Source organism: Mustelus asterias, chromosome 17 (genome assembly GCF_964213995.1).
Source record: "Mustelus asterias chromosome 17, sMusAst1.hap1.1, whole genome shotgun sequence".
Lineage (NCBI taxonomy): Eukaryota > Metazoa > Chordata > Chondrichthyes > Carcharhiniformes > Triakidae > Mustelus > Mustelus asterias.
In genome coordinates, this window is record NC_135817.1 from 25,947,028 (window position 1) to 25,973,509 (window position 26,482).

At 49.4% G+C, this 26,482-nt stretch overlaps 1 protein-coding gene across 3 annotated transcripts in view; it reads left to right on the forward strand.

The window, feature by feature from the left end:
* Positions 1-26,482, forward strand: part of gpm6bb (glycoprotein M6Bb) — a 216,488-nt gene that overhangs the window by 186,779 nt on the left and 3,227 nt on the right. For 2 of the 3 annotated variants that reach the window (XM_078232415.1, XM_078232417.1), the window contains 3 exons: positions 2,243-2,408; positions 18,414-18,487; positions 19,043-19,108. In XM_078232415.1, coding sequence (XP_078088541.1) covers positions 2,243-2,408; positions 18,414-18,487; positions 19,043-19,108 — 306 coding nt within the window. Of the gene's footprint in view, positions 1-2,242; positions 2,409-18,413; positions 18,488-19,042; positions 19,109-22,047; positions 24,823-26,482 lie in introns of those variants that run through there. The other variant, XM_078232416.1, reaches the window with a different exon arrangement.

The following is a 26,482-nucleotide window of genomic DNA, read 5'->3' on the forward strand; positions in this document are numbered from 1 at the left end:
GATCACCATCAATGCCTCCACAGTTTCCTCAGCTATCTCTTTTAGAACCCCTGGGGTGTAGTCCATCCGGTCCAGGTGATTTATGCACCTTCAGACCTTTCAGTTTCCCCAGAACCTTCTTCTTAGTGATGGCCACTGCACTCACCTGTGCCCCCTGATTTTCCTGGAGCTCTGGCATCCCACTGGTGTCTTCCACCGTGAAGGCTGATGCAAGGTAATATGGGGGCTGGGATATTAATATTTTTAATATAATTATATAATATAATTTTAACATTAATTAGAAAAGAAAGGAAATAACTTTAAGGGAAAATGTGGATCTGTATGCTACCAGCACAGTGCTAGCTCATTACACTGAGGAGATCAAGATCAAAAGAAGCTAATGCAAACGGAGGAAATTCGAGTTGTCGAGAGTTAATACTACTGACTGTTAAGGCGCAATCTGTTAATGAGCTGTGAAAATACCCCACAAATGGTAGTGCTCGTTTTGACCTGGAGTTACAAGAAATGGATGTTGTAACACTCCAGGGAGAGACTGGGACCGTTATTACAAAATAATTAAATTCAATACAATCTGGGCATCAGACAAAAATGGGCAGATGTGACTATTCAACTTTGAAAGAGGCTATTTCCAAAGAAACTAGTAAACAATTTCAGCAAAAAGACTGGATGGGCTGAACAACATTTCAGTTAGACAACAACTGCGATACATTCAAAGGTATGACTTTCGGGAGTCTGGATAAATAAATACATTCCTCCAAGTAGCAAGCTCTCGTAATCGATGTGATTGATGTCAGATATCCGCAAAGCCAGCTAGCAGATTGTAAAGCTGTAATCCGGTATCTCTAATTGTTAACATGCTAGCACAGTGATTGCAGCGTTTTCCTTAGCCTACACACGGCCTTCAGTAGTTAGAACAGGGAACATCCAGGAGCATTTCATTAATTGCAGAGAGTTCCTGGGAGGAATATATCCATATTTGCAGGAAGCTTTGGGAAGAGTGTCAATGTTTTCAGGAGATCCTGAATTTTGCTAAATTCAGGATTTTTGTTTGCTAAAATATCCACCGGAGAAAGTAAGTATTCCCGCAGAACCTGACCGTTTACCCTTCGAGCATATCTGTTCTCCCCAGGACATGTGACAATATTTCCCAGAATGTATCAGTTTTTTTCCCAGAGTGTGCCGGTTTTCCCCTGAAATGTCAGTATTCCTCTGGAATGTGTCAGTGTTTCAAAGTTTATTTATTAATATCACAAGTAGGCTTACATCAAGACTGCAATAAAGTTACTGTGAAAATCCCCTAGTCGCCTGAGGGAGAATTTAGGAAGCATTCCTTCTGATTGTATCACAGCTTGGTATGGCTCCTGCTCTGCCCAAGACCGCAAGAAACTACAAAAGATTGTGACGGTAGCCCAATGTACCACACAAACTAACCTCCCATCCATTGACTCCATTTACACTTCCCGGTGCCCCAGTAAAGCAGCCAGCATAATCAAGAACCCCATGCACCCTGGACATACTCTCTTCCACCTTCTTCCGTCAGGAAAAAGATACAAAAGTCTGAGGTCACGTACCAACCGACTCAAGAACAGCTTCTTCCCTGCTGCCGTCAGACTTTTGAATGGACCTACCTCGCACTAAGTTGATCTTTCTTTACACCCTAGCTATGACTGTAACACTACATTCTGCATTCTCTCCTTTCCTTCTCAATGAATGGCATGCTTTGTATAGCACACAAGAAAACAATACTTTTCACTGCATGCTAATACGTGTGACAATAATAAATCAAATCAAATTTAGCATAGCCAATGCACCTAACCAGCACATCTTTCGGATTGTGGGAGGAAACTGGAGCACCCGGAGGAAATCCACGCAGACACGGGGAGAACATGCAGACTCTGCACAGACAGTGACCCAAACGGGGAATTGAACAGTCTATGGCGCTGTGAGGAAGCAGTGCTCATCACTGGGCCACCGTGCCGCCCTCCTAAACATGTCAGTATTCCTCCAGAACATGTCAGTATTCCCCTGGAATATGTCAGTATTTATCGGGATCTGCTGAAATGTGCAGATCCCTACACATGCAGGTCACAGGTAAGCAACAGAAATACTTGGAAACTGTGAACCTAAAGCACTGTTTCGGAGATATACCTCCTGTGTAATCATGGCATGTAAATTTTGCATACTTAATTTGTTTAATGTATATATGCATACTTACATGTTGATTGTTTTAATTTCTCTCCAGTTTGTCTTTCTGACCTACCTGTTGGGAATTGCATGGCTCGGAGTTTTTGGCTTTTCTGCCATCCCAGTCTTTATTTATTACAACATGTGGCTGACCTGTCAGACCATCAACTCTCCACCAGCAAATCTGACAGCGACTGAGATTTGTGTGGATGTCCGACAGTACGGTAATGTAACATCCAATTTGTCTTTTGCCATCATCTGTTAGGAGCATCATGGTTCTATTGGGGGAAATTAAAGTGGCAGATTCTGCTTGCTGACTGAGGCCCATACAGGAAAGTACATTTATAATTGCATCTGCTTGTGAAAGTCCCACTTCCCCTAAACTGGCAAATATTGCTTTAGCACATTTGAAATCTCTGCTACAAGGCAATGGATGTGTCACGAAGAAGTACATTAGCTCTGATGTAACAGGCATGTTGCACAATTCATTGCACATTGTTGTGCTGTTTATTATTAGTCAATAAGAAAAAAGAAACATGACTTGAGCTATATAAATGCATCATTTTCATTCCACACTGCAACTGTCAATCATACAAACCACTTCCAGGTCAGAGGAAAAAGTCTGGAAACTTATTGTACTTGCTATTGATGCAGGTTTCAGTGCAATATTAATGCACATTAAAACATGTTATGGAATGTAACCTATCAACCTTAATCTGGGCGCCTGGGTTGGTAGGCTGTGAATCAGTGGGTCGTTATAATAGTAGTGGCGCCAAGGGCAAATTCTCTGCTCATTTCTCCATGCCTCATGGCCTTGTGCTTTCCTCTTCGGTTACTCATGGCAGCTTCCCACTTACCCCTTACACGTTGTCTAACGTCATTGTAATTTTTCTTCCCCTCTAACTTTCCTTCAATCACCTCCTTCAGATTCTCATGCCTTTGAATATGGCCAAACCAACCTTGTTGCTTCTTCGTGATATTCACTAACATCCACCTCCATCTACTAGCATCCGACGTCTCCTGCTCCACCCTACTGGGATCTTCTTCATCGCTCTTGTGTTGTGGAAATCCCACCTCCTACCTCAGTGGAGCTCCTTCTTTCTGTATTTCATTTAGTGCTTCTTTTACCATGGCTTCGGCATAGATGTTAAAAAGTAATGGTAACAGTAGACAGCTTTGACGCACGCTGCACCCAGTCATTATAAAGAGCTTAATTTTCTGACTCATTCAGAAATATTTGTGTGCTGGGCCAAATCCTATGTACGCTGCACAGAGGAAGAAGAGGTTAGACGGTGCCCTGCTTTCTGATGTAAATTCTGCCTCCTATTTTAACCAGTCTATAGGGGAGTAGGTGCTAAATGTAGATGAGCATCTTGGGAAAAGTGTCCATGATAAATTTAAGGTCCAAGGGTTTGATTTTCTAGTCCTTACCACCAGTGGGAACTCCCAGTCCTGGCAAAGTCAACCACACCCCCTCAAGGCGGGTCCCCTGGCAGTGGGGCTGGTGAGCTACGCAAAAGCCCGTAGACATTGGTGAGACCAGAAGATCCTACTGATGACCAATGCGTCAGGGAGGCCTAAGATCCCAGCACAAGTAGAAGAACAAAGAACAATACAGCACAGGAACAGGCCCTTCGGCCCTCCAAGCCTGTGCCGCTCATGTGCCCACTAGACCATTCTTTTGTATCCCTCTATTCCCAGTCTGTTCATGTGGCTATCGAGAAAGAGACAGAAACTATGGCACCAGGTTGGAGCAGGGAATATTTTAAAAAGTGAGGAGTGAGCTTACTCCAGGTGTGGTGGACAAATAAAAACAGTCATGTGCTTTTTAAAAAGATGGACCATAAAATATATAGCATGTCGAGGAAAAATAAAGAGGTTCGAAACAAATTAAAATGATAGAAAAGGACATAAGGCTCCTGTCCTTATGTATGATAACAATAAAAGATAATTAGAAAATAAAGAAAGGAATAAGAATGTAAGGACGGGAGTGTAAGGGGAGCACCTCTTTCAACAGTACTGAGGTTTAAAATAAAAATAAATGCATTCTATAAATATACCAATAAAACAATTCTTAAATGTGGGGTGAAACTTTGCCAAGTAGCAAATTGGATTAAAAATTAGTTATATTGTGGAAAGTGAGAGGAGTTGAAACTGGGTGACAGTGGCTAGTACTGCTGCCTCACAGCGCCAGAGACCCGGGTTTAATTCACAGCTTGGGTCACTGTCTGTGCAGAGTCTGCACATTCTTCCTGTGACTGCATGTGTTTCCTCCAGTTTCCTCCCACAGTCTGAAAGATGTGCTGGTTAGGTGCATTGGCCATGCTAAGTTCTCCCTCAGTGTACCCGAGCAGACGCCGGAGAGTGGCGACTAGGGGATTTTCACAGTAACTTCATTGCAGTGTTAATGTAGAACAAAGAACAAAGAAAAGTACAGCACAGGAACAGGCCCTTCGGCCCTCCAAGTCTGTGCTGATCACGATGCCTAAACTAAACTTTTTAAAAAACCCTTATGCCCTTACTCGGTCTGTATCCCTCTATTCCCTCCCTATTCATGTATCCATCCAGATGCCTCTTAAATGTTGCTAATGTGCCTGCTTCCACCACCTCCTCTGGCAGCGCGTTCCAGGCACCAGCACTCACTCTGTGAAAAACTTCCCCCGCACATCTCCCTTAAACTTTCCCCCTCTCACCTTGAACCTGTGCCCTTTCTAATTGACACTTCCACCCTTGGAAAAAGTCTCTGACTATCCACCGTTTCTATGCCTCTCATAATGTTGTAGCCCTCTATCAGGACTCCCCTCATCCTCCGTCTTTCCAGTGAAAATAAAACCTAATTTATTCTTCTCATAGCCAACATCCTGGTGCACCTTCTTTGCACTCTCTCCAAAGCTTCCATGTCCTTCCGGTAGTCTGGTGACCAGAACTGCACACAATACTCCAAATGCAGCTTAACCAAGGTTGATGCTCGTCCAGCAGCTGTTGATGTTTGCCTTGATGTGTGCCTGGGAACAGCCCGTAAGGCACAGAGTAGTCTGACACAGCTGCTTGGGTTGAACCTTGACAAAAACCACTGCATCTCTCTCCAGACCTTCTTTGCGAAGGCACAATCCAGAAGGAGGTGTGTGATGGTGGCCTCCCTGCCACAGCCATTTTGAGGCCAGTGTGAAGTGGCAGTGAGACTCCAGGCATGCATGAAAGATCTATTGCTCTCACCATCAGCCATACTATCTCCTGGTGCTGGTTTGAAAGTTCTGGTGATGAGGTGTTCTGCCAAATGACTTTGACAGTCAACTCAGGGAACCATCTGACAGGATCCACCACCTCCTTTTCCCTCAGGGTCTGCCAGGCATTGGGCCCGATTTTACCATTGCGTCTGGGCACGAAAACGTGGTAAAGTCGGGTATGAGGCCATTAATGCGATCCGCGCCCACGTCCACGCAGATTGCCACTTTACCGAAACTCAGGAATGGCGGCGATTCGATTCACGCCCAAAACGGGCACAACGGTGATTTAAATGCATTTGCATGCATTTAAATTGAATGAATGAACTGCCCACCCAACTTTATCAGCATTTCCCCCTTTACCACCGCGTTTGCCAATCCGGAACCGCGCCGTAATGGACCTGCTGAATAAAAGTGTGAATCGGGTGCTCCAGCTGCTGAAGAGCGCATTCAGAGCTTCCAACGGCTCTCTGACTCAGATCAGTGACGGGGGGCAGGAGGGAGGGGGGAGGTGGGTCAGATCATTCTCTGGTTGGGGGGGAGGGGAGTGAGGCCAGATCGTTGTCTGGTTGGTGGGGAGGAGGAGGCGGTTCAGATGTATCTCTGGCGGGAGGTGGGAGATCGTTTTCTGGTGGAGAGGGAGGAGAAGGCAGGTCGGATGTTCCTCTGGGGAGGGGGGGGGGGGGGGGGGGGGTGAGTGAGGCCAGACCATTCTGGCGGGGGGTGAATGAGTGAGGCCAGATCGTTGTCTGGGGGGGGGGGAGGTGAGTGAGGCCAGACCATTCTCTGGGGCGGGGTGGGGGGGGGGAATGAGGCCAGATCATTGTTTGGGGGGGCGGGGGGAGGAGGCAGGCCCGATCGCTCACTGGTGAGTGGGGAGGGGCAGGTGGATCTCCAGTGGTTGTGGGGGGAGGGGTGCAGATGGATCTCTGGTCGAGGGGACGGAAGCAGGGGGGTCCGCTGCCACTCTGTGGGCGATCGTTGGTGAGGGAGGCGGGGCAGGGGTGGCGATCGTTCTGGGTAGTGGGGGAGTGGATAAGGGGGACAGTGATGTCTGTGGGTAGTGGGGGGGTGGGTAAGGGGGATAGTGATGTGTGTGGCTGGCGGGGGGGTGGATAAGGGGGACAGTGATGTGTGTGGGTCGTGGGGGGGTTGGATAAGGGGGACAGTGTTGTGTGTGGGTAGTGGGGGGGTGGATAAGGGGGACAGTGATGTGTGTGGGTACTGGGGGGCGCCTGAAAGCAGATTTCTAAGTCGGATCTGCATTACGCCAGATTTAGCACTTAGAATGAAAATGGTAAAATCGGGCCCATTGTGTCCACTACCTGATGGACTTGTAGTCTGTGGTGCTTTTCTGCACAAACTTTTCCACAAGGAGCAGGTGGTTTAACCATTTGGAGCATTTGTGGCAACATGGCCAGACCCGTACTTGGCAAAACTGGAGACAGGTAGAACCTCAGAATGACACTTAGTCTTTGCAGACTGGGGGTCTATGCACAGCTTGATGCAGCCACTCATGAAAGTGGCTATTAGCTTGAGACGATATTCTTCCCCCTTCTTCGCAGAGCTTTGTTCATTGTGTCCCTGAGAGCACGATCTATTTTTGATCTCCATATAAAGTGGAAGATGGATTTGATGACTGCTGTGGTCCAGGGCCGGGGATATGGGCCAGTATGATAACACTGAGAGCACCTCACATCTGATGATCTAGTTCTTACTCAAAATACAGAGTTAGTGTTGCTCCTACCGGCACAGCTTCTCCTTCGCCTTGGTTATACACTCTCCCCAGTCTTTGACGTAAGCCCCAGCCTCTCCATACCATTTCTCCAGCACCTTCTGACTTCACGGCGAAGGGACCACGATATCACTTGGCACCGACCCCAACAAACATGGCCTTGCTCTTGTCATGATTTACCTTTGCTCCCGATGTCAACTTGAAGTGATCGCAGATAATATTCGAAATTGGCAATGTTTGGCATCTATGCAGGGGCTTTGACCTGCCCCCTCTGCCTGGGGCCATCATCCCTCATACACCCACTTCCTTCCTGATGGAATCGGTTCTCTGTAAAACGTGAATAACAAATAAGAGAAAAGGCAATGCTACCTGACTCCAGATTTGCTCGCTCAAGCTGCTAATCTCTGGCAAGAAAGCATGAAATGTGGTCAGCTCTCAATGAATGCACAGCCTCACTTCACAAGCATGGATGAAGAACGGCGATATTTTCCAAATAACCCCAGCCTGGAAGAATTACTATGGTCACCCTCATAGGAAATGCGGTCCTCCTTCTTGCACTGAGGGTTCTAGCTTGGCTGCAGCAGATATCAGTTTTCAGGGAGGACATCCTTATTGAGGTATATATATTTGCACACATTGTTAATGCCTAAGGATCAGGGAGGAGAGCCCTTCTCCCTCTCCTCCCTCTTCGAGCAGTCTATCTATCTCTGCCTCTCCGCTGCTCATTCTCCAAGTCCTAATCGAATACTGACAGTGCGCAGGTGTCTGGAAAGAACTGATTTAGGAAGACGTTTTTGAAATCTGCAAAAACACCTGGAGCACCTAGCACACCACCCCTGTTGACTTTTGGAACTTGTAACAACTGTGGAAAGCACAAAGCACGTGTGCAAGCGAAGCTACAGTTTGAAGAAATCCAACCTGTAGATAGTGGATGATCCCTTTAAATAGTGCTGGTGGTGGGTCCTCCCTGCTGCTGAGTGGATGAGGTTAAGAGAGAGTATTAGTTGGAACATTAAACACCAACATGGCAGCACTGATCTCATGCTGATTGATGTCATGAACTACCAGTCTCACAGACATCTGATGGTGTTCACTGAACACGTGCTAACAACCTCACCAACATGGCGTCCATATGATTCACCTCAAAAGTGGATGCGCATCGTGTGGATGCCATTTTAGAGAGCGAAGGATACTTACAGCACTTAGAAAGAGAGCACAAATTATATCAGTTTTGTACTCCTATACAGTTTCTCCCAAGCTAAACTAATTCTTTCTTTCAAAGTTTCATGTAACCTGTATTAAATCCAACAGAGAAGCACCTCCTAATATTTTTCATAGACTGCTTTTTTCACCCCTGTATCCAACACACTTAAAAGAACCTATCAGGAGACTTAATGACATTTAAAAGTCAAAGAATTCTTAGTGATCATCTCATTTTTTTCTTTAATCTACCTACTTCAGTTTTATTTCAAAATTATGAATGACAGTGGCACAGTGGTTAGCACTGCTGCCTCACAGCACCAGGGACCTGGGTTCAATTCTGGCCTCGGGTGATTGTCTGTGTGGTTTGTAAGCTCTCCGTGTGTGTGAGTGGGTTTCCACCTGGTGCTCTGGTTTCCTTCCTTACTCCAAAGATGTGTGTGTTAGGTAAATTGCCCCTTACTGTCAGGGGGATTAGCAGGGTAAATACTTGGGGTTATGGGGATAGGGCCTGGGTGGTATTGTGGTCGGTGTGGACTCAATGGGCCGAATGGCCTCCTTCTGTGATTCTTCTATGATTAGTGTTTGCTGGCTTGAATGAATACTGTGGACGATGTTAGTCTGGGGCCATAACAAATCTTACTGGGTGTGCGGGGGGGTCAGAAAAGATCAGAACAATGAGGGGCAAATGTGGCTGTTGATTCAGTATGGTCCATTCTACCCTGCTGCCCAAGATAATTTTAACTGCGTTGAGTCGGAGAGTCTAGATGCATTTGGATTAACATTCTGGGTTGATGTGGAGTCAGCACATCATGATTCATTGATAACCAATCTTTGTTAAGAATAATTCTAATCACTCATAATGGACCTCATTACCTCTTCTGTGGTAGTAATCAAGGAAGTCAATGGCTCTCTTTGTGTGTCGGTAAAAAGGCAATGGAAATTAATGGGTCAAAAAAAATTGATTAAAATTCTTTGTAACTGGAATTTTTTATTAAAGCGTTGAGATTCCTTCCTTCAAATAAATGAACACAACACACAATCCCCTCAAACTGGATTAAAACAAAATCAACTGTAAAGGGGCCCCTTAATGATGGATGCAATCCAAGGCCTGGGAACTTTCCAGCTGACCTTTGCACTCCTACAGGCGGCAAACTCTTTTTCACACTTGACTGCAATCACTCTATCTACAGGTCCATTTTAGAACTGTTCGCATCCTTACCTGCACTTAATCTTCACATTTTTCTTTCAAGTAAGACATGCATGTTTATATTTTAACTTTTAAATGTTTATCTTGGATTGTAGGTGCTTCAGGTTTCCTGAAGCTGCTGTGACACCACGTAACCCCTTTCACAACTTCAGGATACCCCAAAGAGCTTTGCAGCAAATTGAATTTGTTGCGATGGCAGAAAATGTGCAGTAAATTGCATGTTGCAAACTCACATGAATAGCAATATGAGAATCTGTTTTCAGTAATGTGGGTAAGGGATGATACTTACTAGCATATAGGGGCAAACTCCATTGCTTCTCTATGCGGTGGTGATCCTGGGACCCTTTACAGTCACCTGAGAGAACAGGCAGGGTATCGATTGAACAGCTCACCTGAGAGACAGCATCTGGAACAGTGCGGTGGCCCCCCCAGAATTGCACTGAAGAGTTAGCCTAGATTTCGCACTCAAGCCTCCCGAGCTGGCTTTGAACGCACAACCTTCTGACTCAGTGTGTTACCGTTGACACCTCAAACAGATGAAGGACTAGCTTTGCATACAAATGCAAGTCAATACATTGAGGCTCAGTTGTAAATGTAAAGCTCAGGCTGGAGAAGGTCTACACTCAGCTCCAAAATGCTCAACCTTCAGTGGCTTTTGCCTTTGGCTTCCAAATATTATTAATTGCATGACAAAGGATTTTCTGAGTGAGATTTGACCTCCATTTCTGTGGAACATACAAACTGGAAACAGGACTATCAAAGGAACACATTTTGCAATCAAGTCTGGCATATTAATGTGCACAATATGTTGTTTACCTAAAATTTTATATCCATTTCAGGCATTCCAAAGGGAAAGGGGGCATTTAATGCCAGTGCCTGACATTGGAAGCAGCAGAGAGCAGGGCAGAGGGGACTCAATCACTGGGTGGTTGTCACGGCCAGAATTTGGGTGTTTTCTTTCTTCCCATATTCAAAATATTTTTGTGTGTGAGGTCTATGTATTTTCTTGTCCTCGGAATGATGGTCCCAATTTAATTGATTGCAGCAGCAAGCTTTTTGTGAGTTTAAAATAAAGGAGGTTATTTATTATCCCACATTTTCCCCAGAGGTTTAAAAACACAACGTTTCACTCATGTCTCAAACACTCTATCACTCACATAAAGGTTAGAAACAGATGAAGCAAAAAATAATAATTACAAAGTGCAACTGTCTCAGTCTCTCTTTTGTAGTAGGCCTGTTGTTTCTTGGATGAGTTGACACTTTTAGTTGAAATGGAGGTCTATATGCTGTATGAGGTTTCTCAGTAAGCTAAGAGATTTCTTGTTGTTGAATTGCCAGGTGGTTGGTTCTCAGATAAACTTGAAGTTGGGAGAATGTCCTTCTCCCACCCCAAGGTATTTCTGTTTATTACCTTGGCTGCGTAACTGCAGCTGGTTCGATAACCTTTGGATAGCTCTACATTTTCCCTTTTGTTTTGAGGAAAATAAGCTTCAAGCCCTGAAACCAGTCTTGATCACATGACTGTGAGGTTAACACTTCTGAGGCCCACACATTCTGGCTGAAATGGAGAAGCCATCATGATGCAATAGGAAGGGAATGGTGGCTATTCACTTTGACTTCCCACAAATTAAGATGCAATCTTCACATTTGTCTTCTATGAAACATGGAGACAAGGGATGGGATTTTCCAACCATGCTCACCCCTCATGGGTGATCCACCTAACCTGCACATCTTTGGAGTGCGGGAGGAAACCAGAGCACATTGACGGAATCCATGCAGACACTGGGAGAACATGCAAACTCCACACAGTCACCCAAGGCCGAAATCCGACCTGGGTCCCTGACGCTGTGAGGCAGCAGTGCTAACCACTGTGCTGTCATGTCGCTCAATTGTCTCATTGTAGATAATGCAACATTTTCATCTCAGCAATCTTTTCTGTTTGTGGGATTTTTCTTTTTCTACATTTGGTTGCAACCTCCTATTGAAAGCAGCTGCATTTTCTCTTATTGTATACCAGACTTCCATTTCCTGTTACACTGACAATCAATTTTAAAATACAATTCCATATGCCTTGAAGAACAGAACAATGATACATTTTTCACATAAAAGTACTTGCATTGAAACTGAAGGAATTCAAGCCATACAGCCCCCAGGGGCTGCCCAGTATGAAAATCTGGATCCACAATAGACTGCTTCTATTTTTGCATCACTGGTCAACAGTGTCTAAGAAGAATGCCTCATTGTTCGAATGTTGTGATGCTGCCTTTGAATAGCAGAGCATTAGTTTATGCTTCAGCCGCTAGCCCCAGGATTCGAGTCAGGATCCTTTCAGTGAGCTTAACAGTTTTGAAAGAGTTTGGTTCTCCAACAAAGTAACAAGGCAGCTTTTCTGAAACTTATTAATTCCCAGCAGCATTTTCTTAAAAAAAAGGAATGATAGATTTAGAACCCATTTGTACATTGTGTATCAATCGGAAAAGTGTGAATTTAACAAGCTCTGAATTGCCTCGGTTACTTTTGGTCATCTGCTTTTTATAGAGTAGGTTAGTAACTACCAGGAACATAATAATTGTAAATATTCAATAAGCAAACTTTTCCTGGCCCAAGGTGCTGGTATCATAAACCAGTCACTTGTTTGAATAGACTCAGTTGGGATGTTGTGACGCAACAAGTAAAAGCCATTTACTTGGAGCACAGGGGATTGGAAATGGAGTCTGAGCCACAAAAGGCCATGTTAGGAGTGGCCCTAGAATCCCTACAGTGCAGAAGGAGGCCATTCAGCCCATCGAGTCTGCACCGACCACACAATCCCATCCAGGCACTATTCCCGTAACCCCACATATTTACCCTGCTAATTCCCCTAACACTAGGGTGAATTTAGCATGGCCAATCAAACTACCGTGTTGGTGGGGGGCGGGGCGGGGGGGGGGGTGGCGGGTGGAGGGAGCATGGGGAATGCACCATCAGCCGACACCAGAGGAGTTGAGCATTCGGGAGAGGATAATGGGCTGGAGGAAGTTTTAGATCATGGAAAGTGTTAAAGTGCATAACACAGGGGAATAGGGAGACAAACTAAGTCAGTAAGAATAAGTCAGACTTCACCTGACGAAGGAGTGGTGCTCCGAAAGCTTGTGATTTCAAATAAACCTGTTGGTCTATGACCTGGTGGAAACAGAAAGGGAAGTGTTGTCGTGAACAAACTGAAGTTGATAAAGTTTCAGCAGCCGGGAGGAGAACGATGAGACAATTTCCTGTTAAGATTAACTCGTGGCTTCTTTAGCCTCGAATGATGTCCTCCGGTTCTCTTTATGTTCTTCCACACAAAAGATTTTTCTTTATCCACAATATTTTATTTATTATTGGCCAATCAACCTAACCCACACATCTTTGGACTATGGGGGGAAACTGGAGCACCCGGAGGAAACCCACGCAGACACGGGGAGAATGTGCAAACTCCACAGAGACAGTGACCCAAGCCGGGAATCGAACCCAGGTCCCTGGAACTGTGAAGCAGCAGTGCTAACCACTGTGCTACCGTGCAGCCCAAAATTCTTCGAAGTATTTTTAAAGTAGACAATTAGGAACACCCCCCGTCCCCAACGCCCGCCACCCCGCCCGCCCCCCAGCCCCCACCACACCCCCCGCCCCCACCCACTCCACCCCCGCGCCCCCTCACCCGCCCGCCGCCACCCCTCACCCGCCCGCCGCCACCCCTCACCCGCCCGCCGCCACCCCTTGCCCCCTCACACCCGCCCTCGCCCCCCCCACACCCGCCCTCGCCCCCCCCACACCCGCCCTCGCCCCCCCACACCCGCCCTCGCCTCCCCCACACCCGCCCTCGCCTCCCCCACACCCGCCCTCGCCTCCCCCACACCCGCCCTCGCCTCCCCCACACCCGCCCTCGCCTCCCCCACACCCGCCCTCGCCTCCCCCACACCCGCCCTCGCCTCCCCCACACCCGCCCTCGCCTCCCCCACACCCGCCCTCGCCCCCCCCACACCCGCCCTCGCCCCCCCCACACCCGCCCTCGCCCCCCCCACACCCGCCCTCGCCCCCCCCACACCCGCCCTCGCCCCCCCACACCCGCCCTCGCCCCCCCCACACCCGCCCTCGCCCCCCCCACACCCGCCCTCGCCCCCCCACACCCGCCCTCGCCCCCCCCACACCCGCCCTCGCCCCACACCCGCCCTCGCCCCACACCCGCCCTCGCCCCGCCCCACACCCGCCCTCGCCCCCCCCACACCCGCCCTCGCCCCCCCCACACCCGCCCTCGCCCCCCCCCACACCCGCCCTCGCCCCCCCCCACACCCGCCCTCGCCCCCCCCCACACCCGCCCTCGCCCCCCCCACACCCGCCCTCGCCCCCCCCACACCCGCCCTCGCCCCCCCACACCCGCCCTCGCCCCCCCCCACACCCGCCCTCGCCCCCCCCCACACCCGCCCTCGCCCCACCCCACACCCGCCCTCGCCCCACACCCGCCCTCGCCCCGCCCCACACCCGCCCTCGCCCCCCCACACCCGCCCTCGCCCCCCCCACACCCGCCCTCGCCCCCCCACACCCGCCCTCGCCCCCCCCACACCCGCCCTCGCCCCACCACATCCGCCCCCCCCCACACCCTCCCCTCCCCCCCCCACACCCTCCCCTCCCCCCCACACCCCCTCTCCCCCCATACCCCCTCTCCCCCCATGTCCCCCCCCCACACCCCCTCTCCCCCCATGTCCCCCCCCCACACCCCCTCTCCCCCCATGTCCCCCCCCCACACCCCCTCTCCCCCCACACCCCCTCTCCCCCCATGTCCCCCCCCCCACACCCCCTCTCCCCCCATGTCCCCCCCCCCACGCCCCCCCACCCCAACACCCCCCAACACCCCCCCCCGGCCCCCCACACCCCCTCGCCCCCCACACCCCCTCGTCCCCCACACCCCCTCGCCCCCCCACACCCCCTCGCCCCCCCACACCCCCCACCCCAACACCCCCCCCGGCCCCCCACACCCCCTCGCCCCACCACACCCCCCCACACCCCCTCGCCCCCCCACACCCCCTCGCCCCCCACACCCCCTCGCCCCCCCACACCCCCTCGCCCCCGCACACCCCCCACACACCCCCCACACCCCCCACACCCCCCCCACACCCCCCCACACCCCCCACCCACACCCCCCACACCCACACCCCACCACACCCCCCCACACCCCCCACCCACACCCCCCCACACCCCCCACCCACACCCCCCCACACCCCCCCACACCCCCCACACCCCCCACCCACACCCCCCCACACCCCCCACACCCCCACACCCCCCACACACCCCCCCACACACCCCCCCACACACCCCCCCACACACCCCCCCACACCCCCCCACACCCACACCCCCCCACACCCCCCCACACCCACACCCACACCCCCACCCACACCCCCACCCACACCCCCTCGCCCCCCCCCACACCCCCCCCCCCACACCCCCCCCACACCCCCACCCACACCCCCTCGCCCCCCCCCACACCCCCTCGCCCCCCCCCCACCCACACCCCCTCGCCCCCCCCCCACCCACACCCCTTCGCCCCCCCCCCACCCACACCCCCTCGCCCCCCCCCACACCCCCTCGCCCCCCCCCACACCCCCTCGCCCCCCCCACACCCCCTCGCCCCCCCCCCACCCACACCCCCTCGCCCCCCCCCCACCCACACCCCCCCCCACCCACACCCCCTCGCCCCCCCCCCACCCACACCCCCTCGCCCCCCCCCCACCCACACCCCCTCGCCCCCCCCCCCACACCCCCTCGCCCCCCCCCCACACCCCCTCGCCCCCCCCCACACCCCCTCGCCCCCCCCCACACCCCCTCGCCCCCCCCCACACCCCCTCGCCCCCCCCCACACCCCCTCGCCCCCCCCACAACCCCTCGCCCCCCCCCACACCCCCTCGCCCCCCCCACAACCCCTCGCCCCCCCCACACCCCCTCGCCCCCCCCCACACCCCCTCGCCCCCCCCCACACCCCCTCGCCCCCCCCCACACCCCCTCGCCCCCCCCCACACCCCCTCGCCCCCCCCCACACCCCCTCGCCCCCCCCACACCCCCTCGCCCCCCCCCACACCCCCTCGCCCCCCCCCACACCCCCTCGCCCCCCCCACACCCCCTCGCCCCCCCCACACCCCCTCGCCCCCCCCACACCCCCTCGCCCCCCCCCACACCCCCTCGCCCCCCCCACACCCCCTCGCCCCCCCCCCACACCCCCTCGCCCCCCCCACACCCCCTCGCCCCCCCCCACACCCCCCCACACCCCCCACCCACACCCCCTCGCCCCCCCCACACCCCCCTCGCCCCCACCCACACCCCCCCACACCCCCCACCCACACCCCCCCACACCCCCACCCACACCCCCCCACACCCCCCACCCACACCCCCCCACACCCCCCACCCACACCTCCCCACACCCCCCACCCACACCCCCCCACACCCCCCCACACCCCCACCCACACCCCCACCCACACCCCCCACACCCCCCACCCACACCCCCCCACACCCCCCCACACCCCCACCCCACACCCCCCCACACCCCCCACCCACACCCCCCCACACCCCCACCCACACCCCCCCACACCCCCCCACACCCCCCCACACCCCCACCCACACCCCCCCACACACCCCCCACACACCCCCCCACACACCCCCCCACACACCCCCCCACACCCCCACCCACACCCCCCCACCCACACCCCCCCACACCCCCACCCACACCCCCACCCACACCCCCACCCACACCCCCACCCACACCCCCACCCACACCCCCTCGCCCCCCCCCACACCCCCACCCACACCCCCTCGCCCCCCCCCACACCCCCTCGCCCCCCCCCACACCCCCTCGCCCCCCCCCACACCCCCTCGCCCCCCCCCACACCCCCTCGCCCCCCCCCCACCCACACCCCCTCGCCCCCCCCCCACACCCCCTCGCCCCCCCCCACACCCCCTCGCCCCCCCCCCACACCCCCTCGCCCCCCCCACACCCCCTCGCCCCCCCCCCCTCGCCCCCCCCCCCCACCCCCCACCCCCTCGCCCCCCCCCCCCACCCCCTCGCCCCCCCCCCCCACCCCCTCGCCCCCCCCCCCACACCCCCTCGCCCCCCCCCCACACCCCCTCGCCCCCCCCCCCACACCCCCTCGCCCCCCCCCCACACCCCCTCGCCCCCCCCCCCCACCCCCTCGCCCCCCCCCCCCCCCCACACCCCCTCGCCCCCCCCCCCCCACACCCCCTCGCCCCCCCCCCCCCACACCCCCTCGCCCCCCCCCCCACACCCCCTCGCCCCCCCCCCCCACACCCCCTCGCCCCCCCCCCCACACCCCCTCGCCCCCCCCCCACACCCCCTCGCCCCCCCCCCCACACCCCCTCGCCCCCCCCACACCCCCTCGCCCCCCCCACACCCCCTCCCCCCCCCCCACCCCCTCCCCCCCCCCCACACCCCCTCCCCCCCCACACCCCCTCCCCCCCCCACACCCCCTCCCCCCCCACCCCCCCCCACACCCCCTCGCCCCCCCACCCCCCCACACCCCCCCCCACACCCCCTCGCCCCCCCCACACCCCCTCGCCCCCCCACACCCCCTCGCCCCCCCACACCCCCTCGCCCCCCCCACACCCCCTCGCCCCCCCCCCACACCCCCTCGCCCCCCCCCACACCCCCTCGCCCCCCCCCCACACCCCCTCGCCCCCCCCCCACACCCCCTCGCCCCCCCCCCACACCCCCTCGCCCCCCCCCCACACCCCCTCGCCCCCCCCCACACCCCCTCGCCCCCCCCCCACACCCCCTCGCCCCCCCCCCACACCCCCTCGCCCCCCCCCCACACCCCCTCGCCCCCCCCCACACCCCCTCGCCCCCCCCCCACACCCCCTCGCCCCCCCACACCCCCTCGCCCCCCCACACCCCCTCGCCCCCCCACACCCCCTCGCCCCCCACACCCCCTCGCCCCCCCACACCCCCTCGCCCCCCCACACCCCCTCGCCCCCCACACCCCCTCGCCCCCCACACCCCCTCGCCCCCCACACCCCCTCGCCCCCCACACCCCCTCCCCCTCACACCCCCTCGCCCTCACACCCCCTCGCCCCCCCACACCACCCCACACCACCCCACACCCCCTTGCCCCCACAATTCTTTTGGTGTCCAAGATCACCTCTCAGGCTAAAACCAAATCTTTTGAAAAGGTATGCTTACATAGGAGTAAAAAATCCAACTTTCTTATTTAACTGGACTAGGTACATTATCCAATTACATACCCAGTTACCATGGAGCAATGCAACATATCTTATGTGACACATTTCAAAACTTCTTCAAATATCAGTCATTTGGATTAGCCTTGGGTAAGCCTGATTTCAATCTTTTATTATGACCCTTTGGCTAATGTAGAACACATGCTCACATTGTAAATGCTCAGGGTTAAGGGGATAGGGTGGGTGGGTGGGAGGGGAGGGGGTTGCGGTGGGGGGAGCTGGGGCCTGGATAAGATGTTCGCTCAGAGTCAGGTGAGCCAAATGGCCTTTCTGCACTGTAGAGATTGTATGATTCTAGTGCAGCTTGAAGTGCATGCTGCTTAAGAATTAAGGTGTTTTGTAAAGCACTCAGAAAAATACTGTGCTGAAGTTTCCACATGCCTTCTGCTGAACTTACAATCTGATAGAACAAAGGGCAAGACCGAAATTTAACATCACAGATGAAACTTTATACTTTTAATATCATGGCCCAACAACCCAATGTTCTTTATTTGGCAGATTTTTTAAATTTACCATCTTTCCATAAACAAGTAGGCAGTTTGATAATCAGCAGATTTTAAATGTTAGGGTACTAGTAACTTGACTTTTGCTTTCATTATTTTGTCAGGTATTATCCCCTGGAATGCCTCACCTGGAAAAGCCTGTGGCTCAGTGTTAGCTGCTGTCTGCAACACATCCGAGGTAACCTAACCAGAGAACATAAAGTATGTTTGTGCATGCGAGAGACATTGTGCAGTAAAAAGATATGGCCAGACAATATCAGCAACTTATTTGCCAATTTAAATGCTGCTCCTAAATTATATTGTAAGAAATTGGAGATCTTGGGTGGCAGGATGGCATAGTGATTAGCACTGTTGCCTCACAGCGCCAGGGACCTGGGTTCGATTCCTGGCTTGGGTTACTATCTGTATGGAGTTTGCACATTCTTCCTGTGTCTGCATCTGTTTCCTCCGGGTGCTCTGGTTTCCTCCCACAGTCCAAAAATGTGTGGGTTAGGTGAATTGGCCATGCTAAATTGCCCCCTAGTGTCCTGGGATGCTTAGGTTAGAGGGATTAGCAGGGTAAATACGTGAGGTTACGGGAAAAGGGCTTGGGTAGGATTGTTGTCGATGCAGACCCGATGGGCCGAATGGCCTCTTTCTGCACGGTAGGGATCCTATTATTCTATTCCATGATCTTTGCAATAGTCCAAAATGTAGCTGGAGATGTGGTTAACTTTTTTCTTTTTTTTTGCAGTTTGATTTGTCCTATCATCTGTTCATCGTGGCTTGTGCTGGAGCTGGTGTTACTGTTATTGCACTGGTGAGTGGGGTGCAATCTATTTAGGCTGAACATTCTTAAATTAATTTCTGTTTTAAAGTCTGCTTAACATGTTCCAAATTAGGCCTCTTAAAAATCAACCCTGTTACCATAAATAAAAACAGAAAATGCCAGATAAACTCAGCAGGTTTGGCAGCATCTGAGAATAGAAACAGAGTTAACGTTTTGGGTCTAAATGATCCTTCTACAGATCTGAAGCAAGGTAGAAATGTACGGAATTATAAAATTGGAAAGGGGGCGAGGCAGAATAGAAGAACAGGAATAGTCGGGGACAAAGGAGATATGGATAAACTTGCCCGAGATGTAAGACATTAAGGGGTGAAGAGTGCTAATAGCGGCAAAAGGTGAGGTAGCAGAATGTGTTAATGGGAGCAACTGAACAGCCTGGGACAGATGGCCAAGTAGGGGAAGGGTGGGGCTGTGTTGGGGCAGGCCAGTAGTCTGAAATACCTTTTACCATAAGATCTGCCATAACATTCTGGAAGTGCTTTGATGTGATGTTCACTGCACGGGTCCTTCCTTGCAGTAATGGTGTTCCCCTGCCCTCCCCGGTCCTTTCATTAGTAAACTGTGCTCTGTTGAGGATCTGTGCAGAATACTCTTGACTCAAGGAGGGGAGGAAAAATGAATTTGATGACTTAAACACTACACATACACTGGACCTGCTCAAGATGTTTGGGAACCTCTGCAGGGACAGCCCTGAAGGAGTGGGCAATTATTTTTAGAGTTTGGGCGTAATTGAGAAATGTGTAAACAAAATGGTGCCATGTTGGACATACAACTGCAGTTACAATCCTCCTGCATACCTTTATTCACAATCTTCCTTGCATTCTGTCATATTCACATTCTTACTGAACATAATCCCATGTTCAGTCTTCTTTGCCTGCTATCAAATTCACATCCTCTCATATTTACACTTGTCCTTGTGTGTGTGTGTGTGCATGCGTGCACGCGCGCTCACATTCACTACCAACTTCTTTCACACCATTTCACAATCTTTGTCTCAAATACTTCCTCTGATGGGCCAGGAAATCTACTTGGAGAGGAAATTCACCCTTCCTCCCCTCTCTCACATTCTCAACCTTGCACTTGAATACTTCCCACTCATTCAGAGTTACACAATTTCAACTTTTCCACATTCTGTATCATGGACTTAATGGCTATGATATGCGCAGAGAGGTGCGGTGGAAGATGTATCGGCTGGGAAATCTGAAAATATGGGTTACTCGGATGTTCAGCTGAACTAATGGTGGCGAGACTGGCTGGCTCTTGGGTGGGACAGCCTGCATCAGTAGACTGCGCACACAAAGTGGAGAGCAGTTGGAAAATCATGGGGCGGTTTGATACATGGTGTTTAAGACAGATTTGCTTTGCCAGTGGGGGGAACACAGTAACTCACATTGTCCAGGCCCACAAGCAACGCTGTAAAGCATTTACCCAATAGACTCAGCCTTTTCTGCCTTCCTCTAGCTGCAGAATATTCAACCCATCCATTTTGGAAGTAAAATTAGGTTGAGATATATAATTGGGTACACAACATAAAGAATTATGATGGGAAACAGGAAGATAAAGAGGTGATGGAATGCCAGTTATTTTTAAGAAATGTTGTTAAAATGAAAAGAAAATCAGAGTAGCTGCACCAGGAAGAGCTCAGTTGTTTCATTACACTATTAGAATTTGAAAGTTAGATACAGTATATTGGTCTATTATTTTTAAACACTGTGAATGAAGGATAATGATCACTAACTTCGTAACTATTAGAATATAATATTCAGTTTGGTCTGAACCTTATTGCATCTTTTTGAAAAAGGAATATATAACACAACACATTCACTACAAACACTGGGCAAAAGGGTAGTTACACAGTGAACAAAAATTAAAGGAACGCTCCGGTAAATGTAAAGATAAGCACCTACAGCACTGGGGTTACCTCATGGAGCAGGACTGATGATTTCCTCATGATCATGTGTGATGAGGAGGGGAAAAAGCGAGGGGGTGTACTGAATGAGGAAAGGGCAAACTGCACTGTTTTGGTTTTCTATCAGGTTGTCTGTAACCATAGGATGACCTTCAACCACTGAATATTTGATGTTAATTTTGCTAGCTTTGCTGACACCATTTCTTTTCCAACTTGGTTGAGCTGATCAATCTGTACTACTCTTGCTCCTTCCCAGAAGGAAAAAACCAGATCAGACCAGTTATCTTGTTCCCACGTTTTACTGGTGTTCCATTTTAAATATACAAGACTAGTATTCTTATTTTCCCGTTTTACTGTTTGGTTTTTCTGGTCCTTTGACCCTGTTGAGGGTGCTTTGGAGCATTCTGAAAAGAGACCACTGGGGAACACTCGACATGTACCTTTTTCTCTCACATTCTGACCCACTGCCAAGATGACCCATTTTCAGCACAAATGAATATCAGTGGAGAATGAGAGTTGAATTTGGTGTCTTGAATCGAGGATCCTCTGTTCTGGAGCTGCAGTTAGTCCATCATTTATTTTCCAGATTCATTTAACTAGGGAAGTTATATTTACTTTACACATTGATCTTACTTGGGGGACTCTTATCAGGATGTCAGGACTATAAGAACAATTAGATAGATGTGCTTGCAGTGTTGTCACTGTGACCGATCAAACTGATTAATATATATTGACTGACTTTCACTTGTGCCTGCTGATGAATAGTTTGCACTGCTTTATAGTAAAAGCTGTTTTGGGGTTAGGGGCTTGCACTGCACAGTTTAAAAATGTTGTTATATTAATTGAAAGACAATATCGTTTGTAGTAATTTCTGCCAAAATGAATGGATTTTCTTTTCCTGTCAAACTTTGTGAGGAGTTTATGTGGATTTGCAGTGTTGTGCCTGGGATTGCCGGTGTTGGTGGGCATTGTCTTATCACTTTGTTCTGTTTCCTTCTACCAGCTCATCTACATGATGGCTACCACATATAACTTTGCTGTTTTGAAGTTTAAGAGTCGAGAAGACTGCTGCACAAAATTCTAAGTTGCTATAGAAGCAGTATACAGAGCTCTACGAGCCGCACTGAGTAGCTTGAACTACCACTGGCATCATGGACTAAAACAGAACTTATTAATCTGCATTTTACAAAAGAGTAATTTGTAAATAGCACAAGAAAGCATCATATAGTATCAACACCTAAAGCACTCTTTTTAGTATCTTATTTGAATTAACATGACCGCCATAAAGGTGTATGATCTGGCTATTTTTTTGTTTCCAAATATGGGGTCAACACAATGAATCTCACCAATGGCTGAATTCTATTTAGCAAAGAGAAACAAAATAAATGGCTGCTCTGATTCCTGGCCCAGAATGTATTGTTCCAAGATCTAGCTATAAGTCTGCCATTAATACCAATCTCAGATGTGTGGACTAAGAAGCCACTAATTGCTTTTTGAAGTTATTGAATAAATTACTGCCTTCCATGTAGACAACAGGCCAATACAGGGGATCTCCCACCAGAATGAACATAAAATACAAAATGAATGAAAAGGTTAAAAGCAGAACCAAGCATCAGATGATAGTTCCATGTGGTTCTGTTTCAATGGTAGTACACCTAGATTTCAAAGAGTTGAAAGCTAATGAAATGGTCCTTGTCTCAGCCCGGCATGATGAGAGAAACCCATTATTCTTGTGGCTCAGAAAGACTTTGAGTTGCAAAAACTTGGAACATTGAGTGACAGAAATTCAGAAAGTTTAAAATAGTTCAAAACTATTGTGTTAATGATTCATTTTTAATAAAGACCAATTGTAAGTCATATTCCAGAAGCTTAAGTTGAACTAGACAACATTGCTTAGAACTATTCGGTACCAGCTCTGAGTCAGTCAAGACTGTGTTACATGCCAATGGCATTGTATTAACCTGGAGTTGACCTGCTGAGGGCAGCAGTGTGCAGCTCAGTCGATAGGAACAAATTATGGTCCTAACTTATTCATTTGCTCATACATTATGCTGTTGCAAGTTTTTATCAATTGATTATTAGATAAAATCAGCACAGAACAGTTAACCTGCAGCAAAGGTTTGTTACAAAGAGATTTCACAACTATTGGTAATTAAATCAAAAATAAAGTCCAAACATCAATTCCTGCGTGTGACATACAATTGAAATTTAATGGAACAGATCTAACTTTTTATAGCAGACCTTTTCCTCCGAATGCTCCAACTCCACTTGAGCTGACAGAATTCATTCAGATCCAATTTGCCTGGTGTTGAAAGATTTTTAATCGTGATGTAGCAATGAGTATGTCACAGGGTGACTAAGTTGAACGTACACTATAAACAGTTTGGCTGCTTTGAAAATTCAGATGGCTAATAAATTTCCAAATCAAATCAAATTACCTGGTCAGACTGATGCACCATAACTAGTTGAAATCATATGCCCCCCTCCACCTATATTTCCCTTCATCAAGACTGCCCAGTTCAATAAAAGCAGCACAGGGGCCACACAGCGCATTGTCTCTCATTCAATACAAATAAATATGTTTTGGTTGTTACAAAGCACACATTTTTCTAAACTATCCTTTTTTTATTTCCAAAAATTTATAATTTCTGGTTTAAGACTCAGTGTACTCCCTGGATAAATCTTTTAAATCAGGTTGAAAATTGTGGGTCTAATTTAAATGATGCTGGCGGTAGAAACCAAGGACATTTGTGCCATGGTTAAAGTCGCTGTTTGCAATATAATGGCAAACTGCAAAATCTGTTTGCAGGCATCTTGTACATGCAGCTCTGCTACTTTTCCTACCGTTTTTCAAAATTCAGAGGAGACAGTTAGGGAGTGTGAACATACGCGATTTGTCAAAGCAAATTTCTGCTTAAAAGCTAAATTTGCATTGATTGGCACTTTGCACCAATTAAGTTTTCTAATTTGCACACTCATGTGGAATATTATCTTTGAATTATTCCCGTGGTGTGAAAATATATGACAGATTAACAGAACTAAATTAACTTTATTTCAAATACTGGGAGAGGTGCTTTATGCTCTATGACAGAACAGCTTTCAGAACCACACTGAGAAGTTTGAAAAGGAAATTGTAGTGAGCAACTCTATTGCCTTAAAGGTACTTTGTGCATCAAAAAACACTTGCCCAAATTTTGCTAAATGGCCAATTGAACACAATTAGAGCAGCCTTGGTTCTAAGAAATTGACTCCTTAAATAGCCAAATCTTGCACCTGACCCATGGCAAAGATGTTTTGGTTGATGGAAATGGTGAGAAATAGGTTGCTTGGTGTAAGAAGTGATTGGAATCTAGATTGTCTTCTATTTACCCCCCCCCCCTCCCATTCCCGTGAGTAGGGTTCTTCTCCGTGATGCTGGGATTGCACCAGTTTGAGGCTTAGTATGAGATTAAAAGAGTGATTGCGCTAAATACTAATTTTTTTTCTCCAGTTACAGTGTTGGCAGCTAAGGGTTAGTAAATTGTTTCTTGTTAATTAAGTGTAACAGTTGCCTTTGCCAGACAATTTTTTTAAATCTTCAAATGTGCCATTATAATATGTTAACCTCAAAACTGCATGCTTTATGCTTGTTTTTAGTCACCTTTTGTTACAAAATTTCCCACATTTCGGCATTATTTAATTTTCTTAATACAGTATTTTGGAATTGTATGTATAGACACTTTATTGACTTTCAATCATTTTTTTCTTCATATACTCAAAATAAACATGCTTTCTTTACAAAATCGCTGCCTTTTCGTGATTTTCATCATTCTTCAGTGAAGTTATGCTTTTCTAGAATTACACATGTTCCTTTTATTATTTATTCCAAACCCAGTCTGATTTCACCAATCTCCCACCCCCGTTAGTTGGGAGGGTGGAAACAACTGCTGAATGAACTTCTTTACAGGTGTTAATTCTGCCTCTCAATCATCAGCCAACAAAGGGCATAAAATGATATACACTGACTGCACTTGTTTTCTTTGCTTTCCTGTACAGATCCGACTCGAGCAGTCAAAGCAAGCTGTAGCTTAACTAGCCCACTGAGGACAATTCATTCTTAATAATAATCAAAACTGGGATTCAGACTGGGGCTGTCTGAATTCCCCCAGCCATCTGTTGGTAAAAGTTTTGAAATGGCTCAGAATTGCAAATTTTTAAATTATATCAACAAAATAGCTACTTCTAGAGGATAGTTCAGAGTAACATTCAGCAAATCTGTTTCACATTTATGCAGCTTTGTCCTTTTTATAGTACATATTGAAAGAAAATCCCTACATATTATTTTGAAAGTATAGGAATATACGACACAGCATATTGAATCAATTATATAATCAACGATGAGAATCTGATTGTGATTACATGCCTGCAATTCATATTAAGAAAATATATATTAACTAACATTGAGGACAATCTGAAAGTTATGATTTACCATCATTGGGTTGTCAATAATTGCTTGCCCATTTCATTTGCTAATTTCTCTGTAAATCAGGTACTTTTCACTCTCCCCGTAATTCCATGGATAGTTAATTCTCTTCCACCATCCTCTTGCTTCATTGAGCAATCCAGTATCAATACCCCATAAGTTTCTTGCTCTTGATCTGAATGATGTAGTTCTCATCAGACATACGTAGGCCAGATGTAGCTTTATTTTTTAAAGTTACATAGCATGAAGCATTTTTTTTCAGTTAAAGATATTAGAGTGTAATTTAGATAGAGTTGGACTGGACTCTTTTCAGATTAATGTAGTTTGCACAGGTATGAGTTTGCAATCATGGCTAACTTTGATAGTGGTGGTAGACCAACTGAACTTGACACTTGTGTGAATAATTACATAAGAGGCTCGAGTCATTGGTTGATCATTCAATTCAAAGACTAGTCTAACCACAGGAGTTTCCAGTGACGTAGCCATGTCTGATAACTTGTCAGATGGTACAGTTAGGATTTTCATTTGGACAGTGAAAGGATTTTCTAACTTTCATCTGCACTTGGGCAGCCACAGATAAGAAAAATTATGTTGAGGGAACAATTAAGTTGCATCGCCAAGTTATTTACTCTAAAATTTCCAAGCTTAAGTTCACATTTTTGAACACCCAATATTGTGGCTATAGAGACCGAATTGATAACATTTGCTTATGTTTGCACTGTAGTAGTCTCACAATATCTTGCTTCTACTTTGAACCATTTTCTTGTAACCCTGCCCTTTTTTTTTCTGATCTTATTTGTTCCTTATCACTCCTGAAGAGTTGTCACCTTTGTAGTCACACACCTTTGAGGGGTTTTTTTTCTTTTTGTCACTTGGTTTCCAAACCTGTGTCTCTATCATTTTGGTCTTTTTCTAATCATCCTGTCAGTTTCCCCTTGTTCAATTCCTTCATGAATGAATAGCTTGAATTAATGTA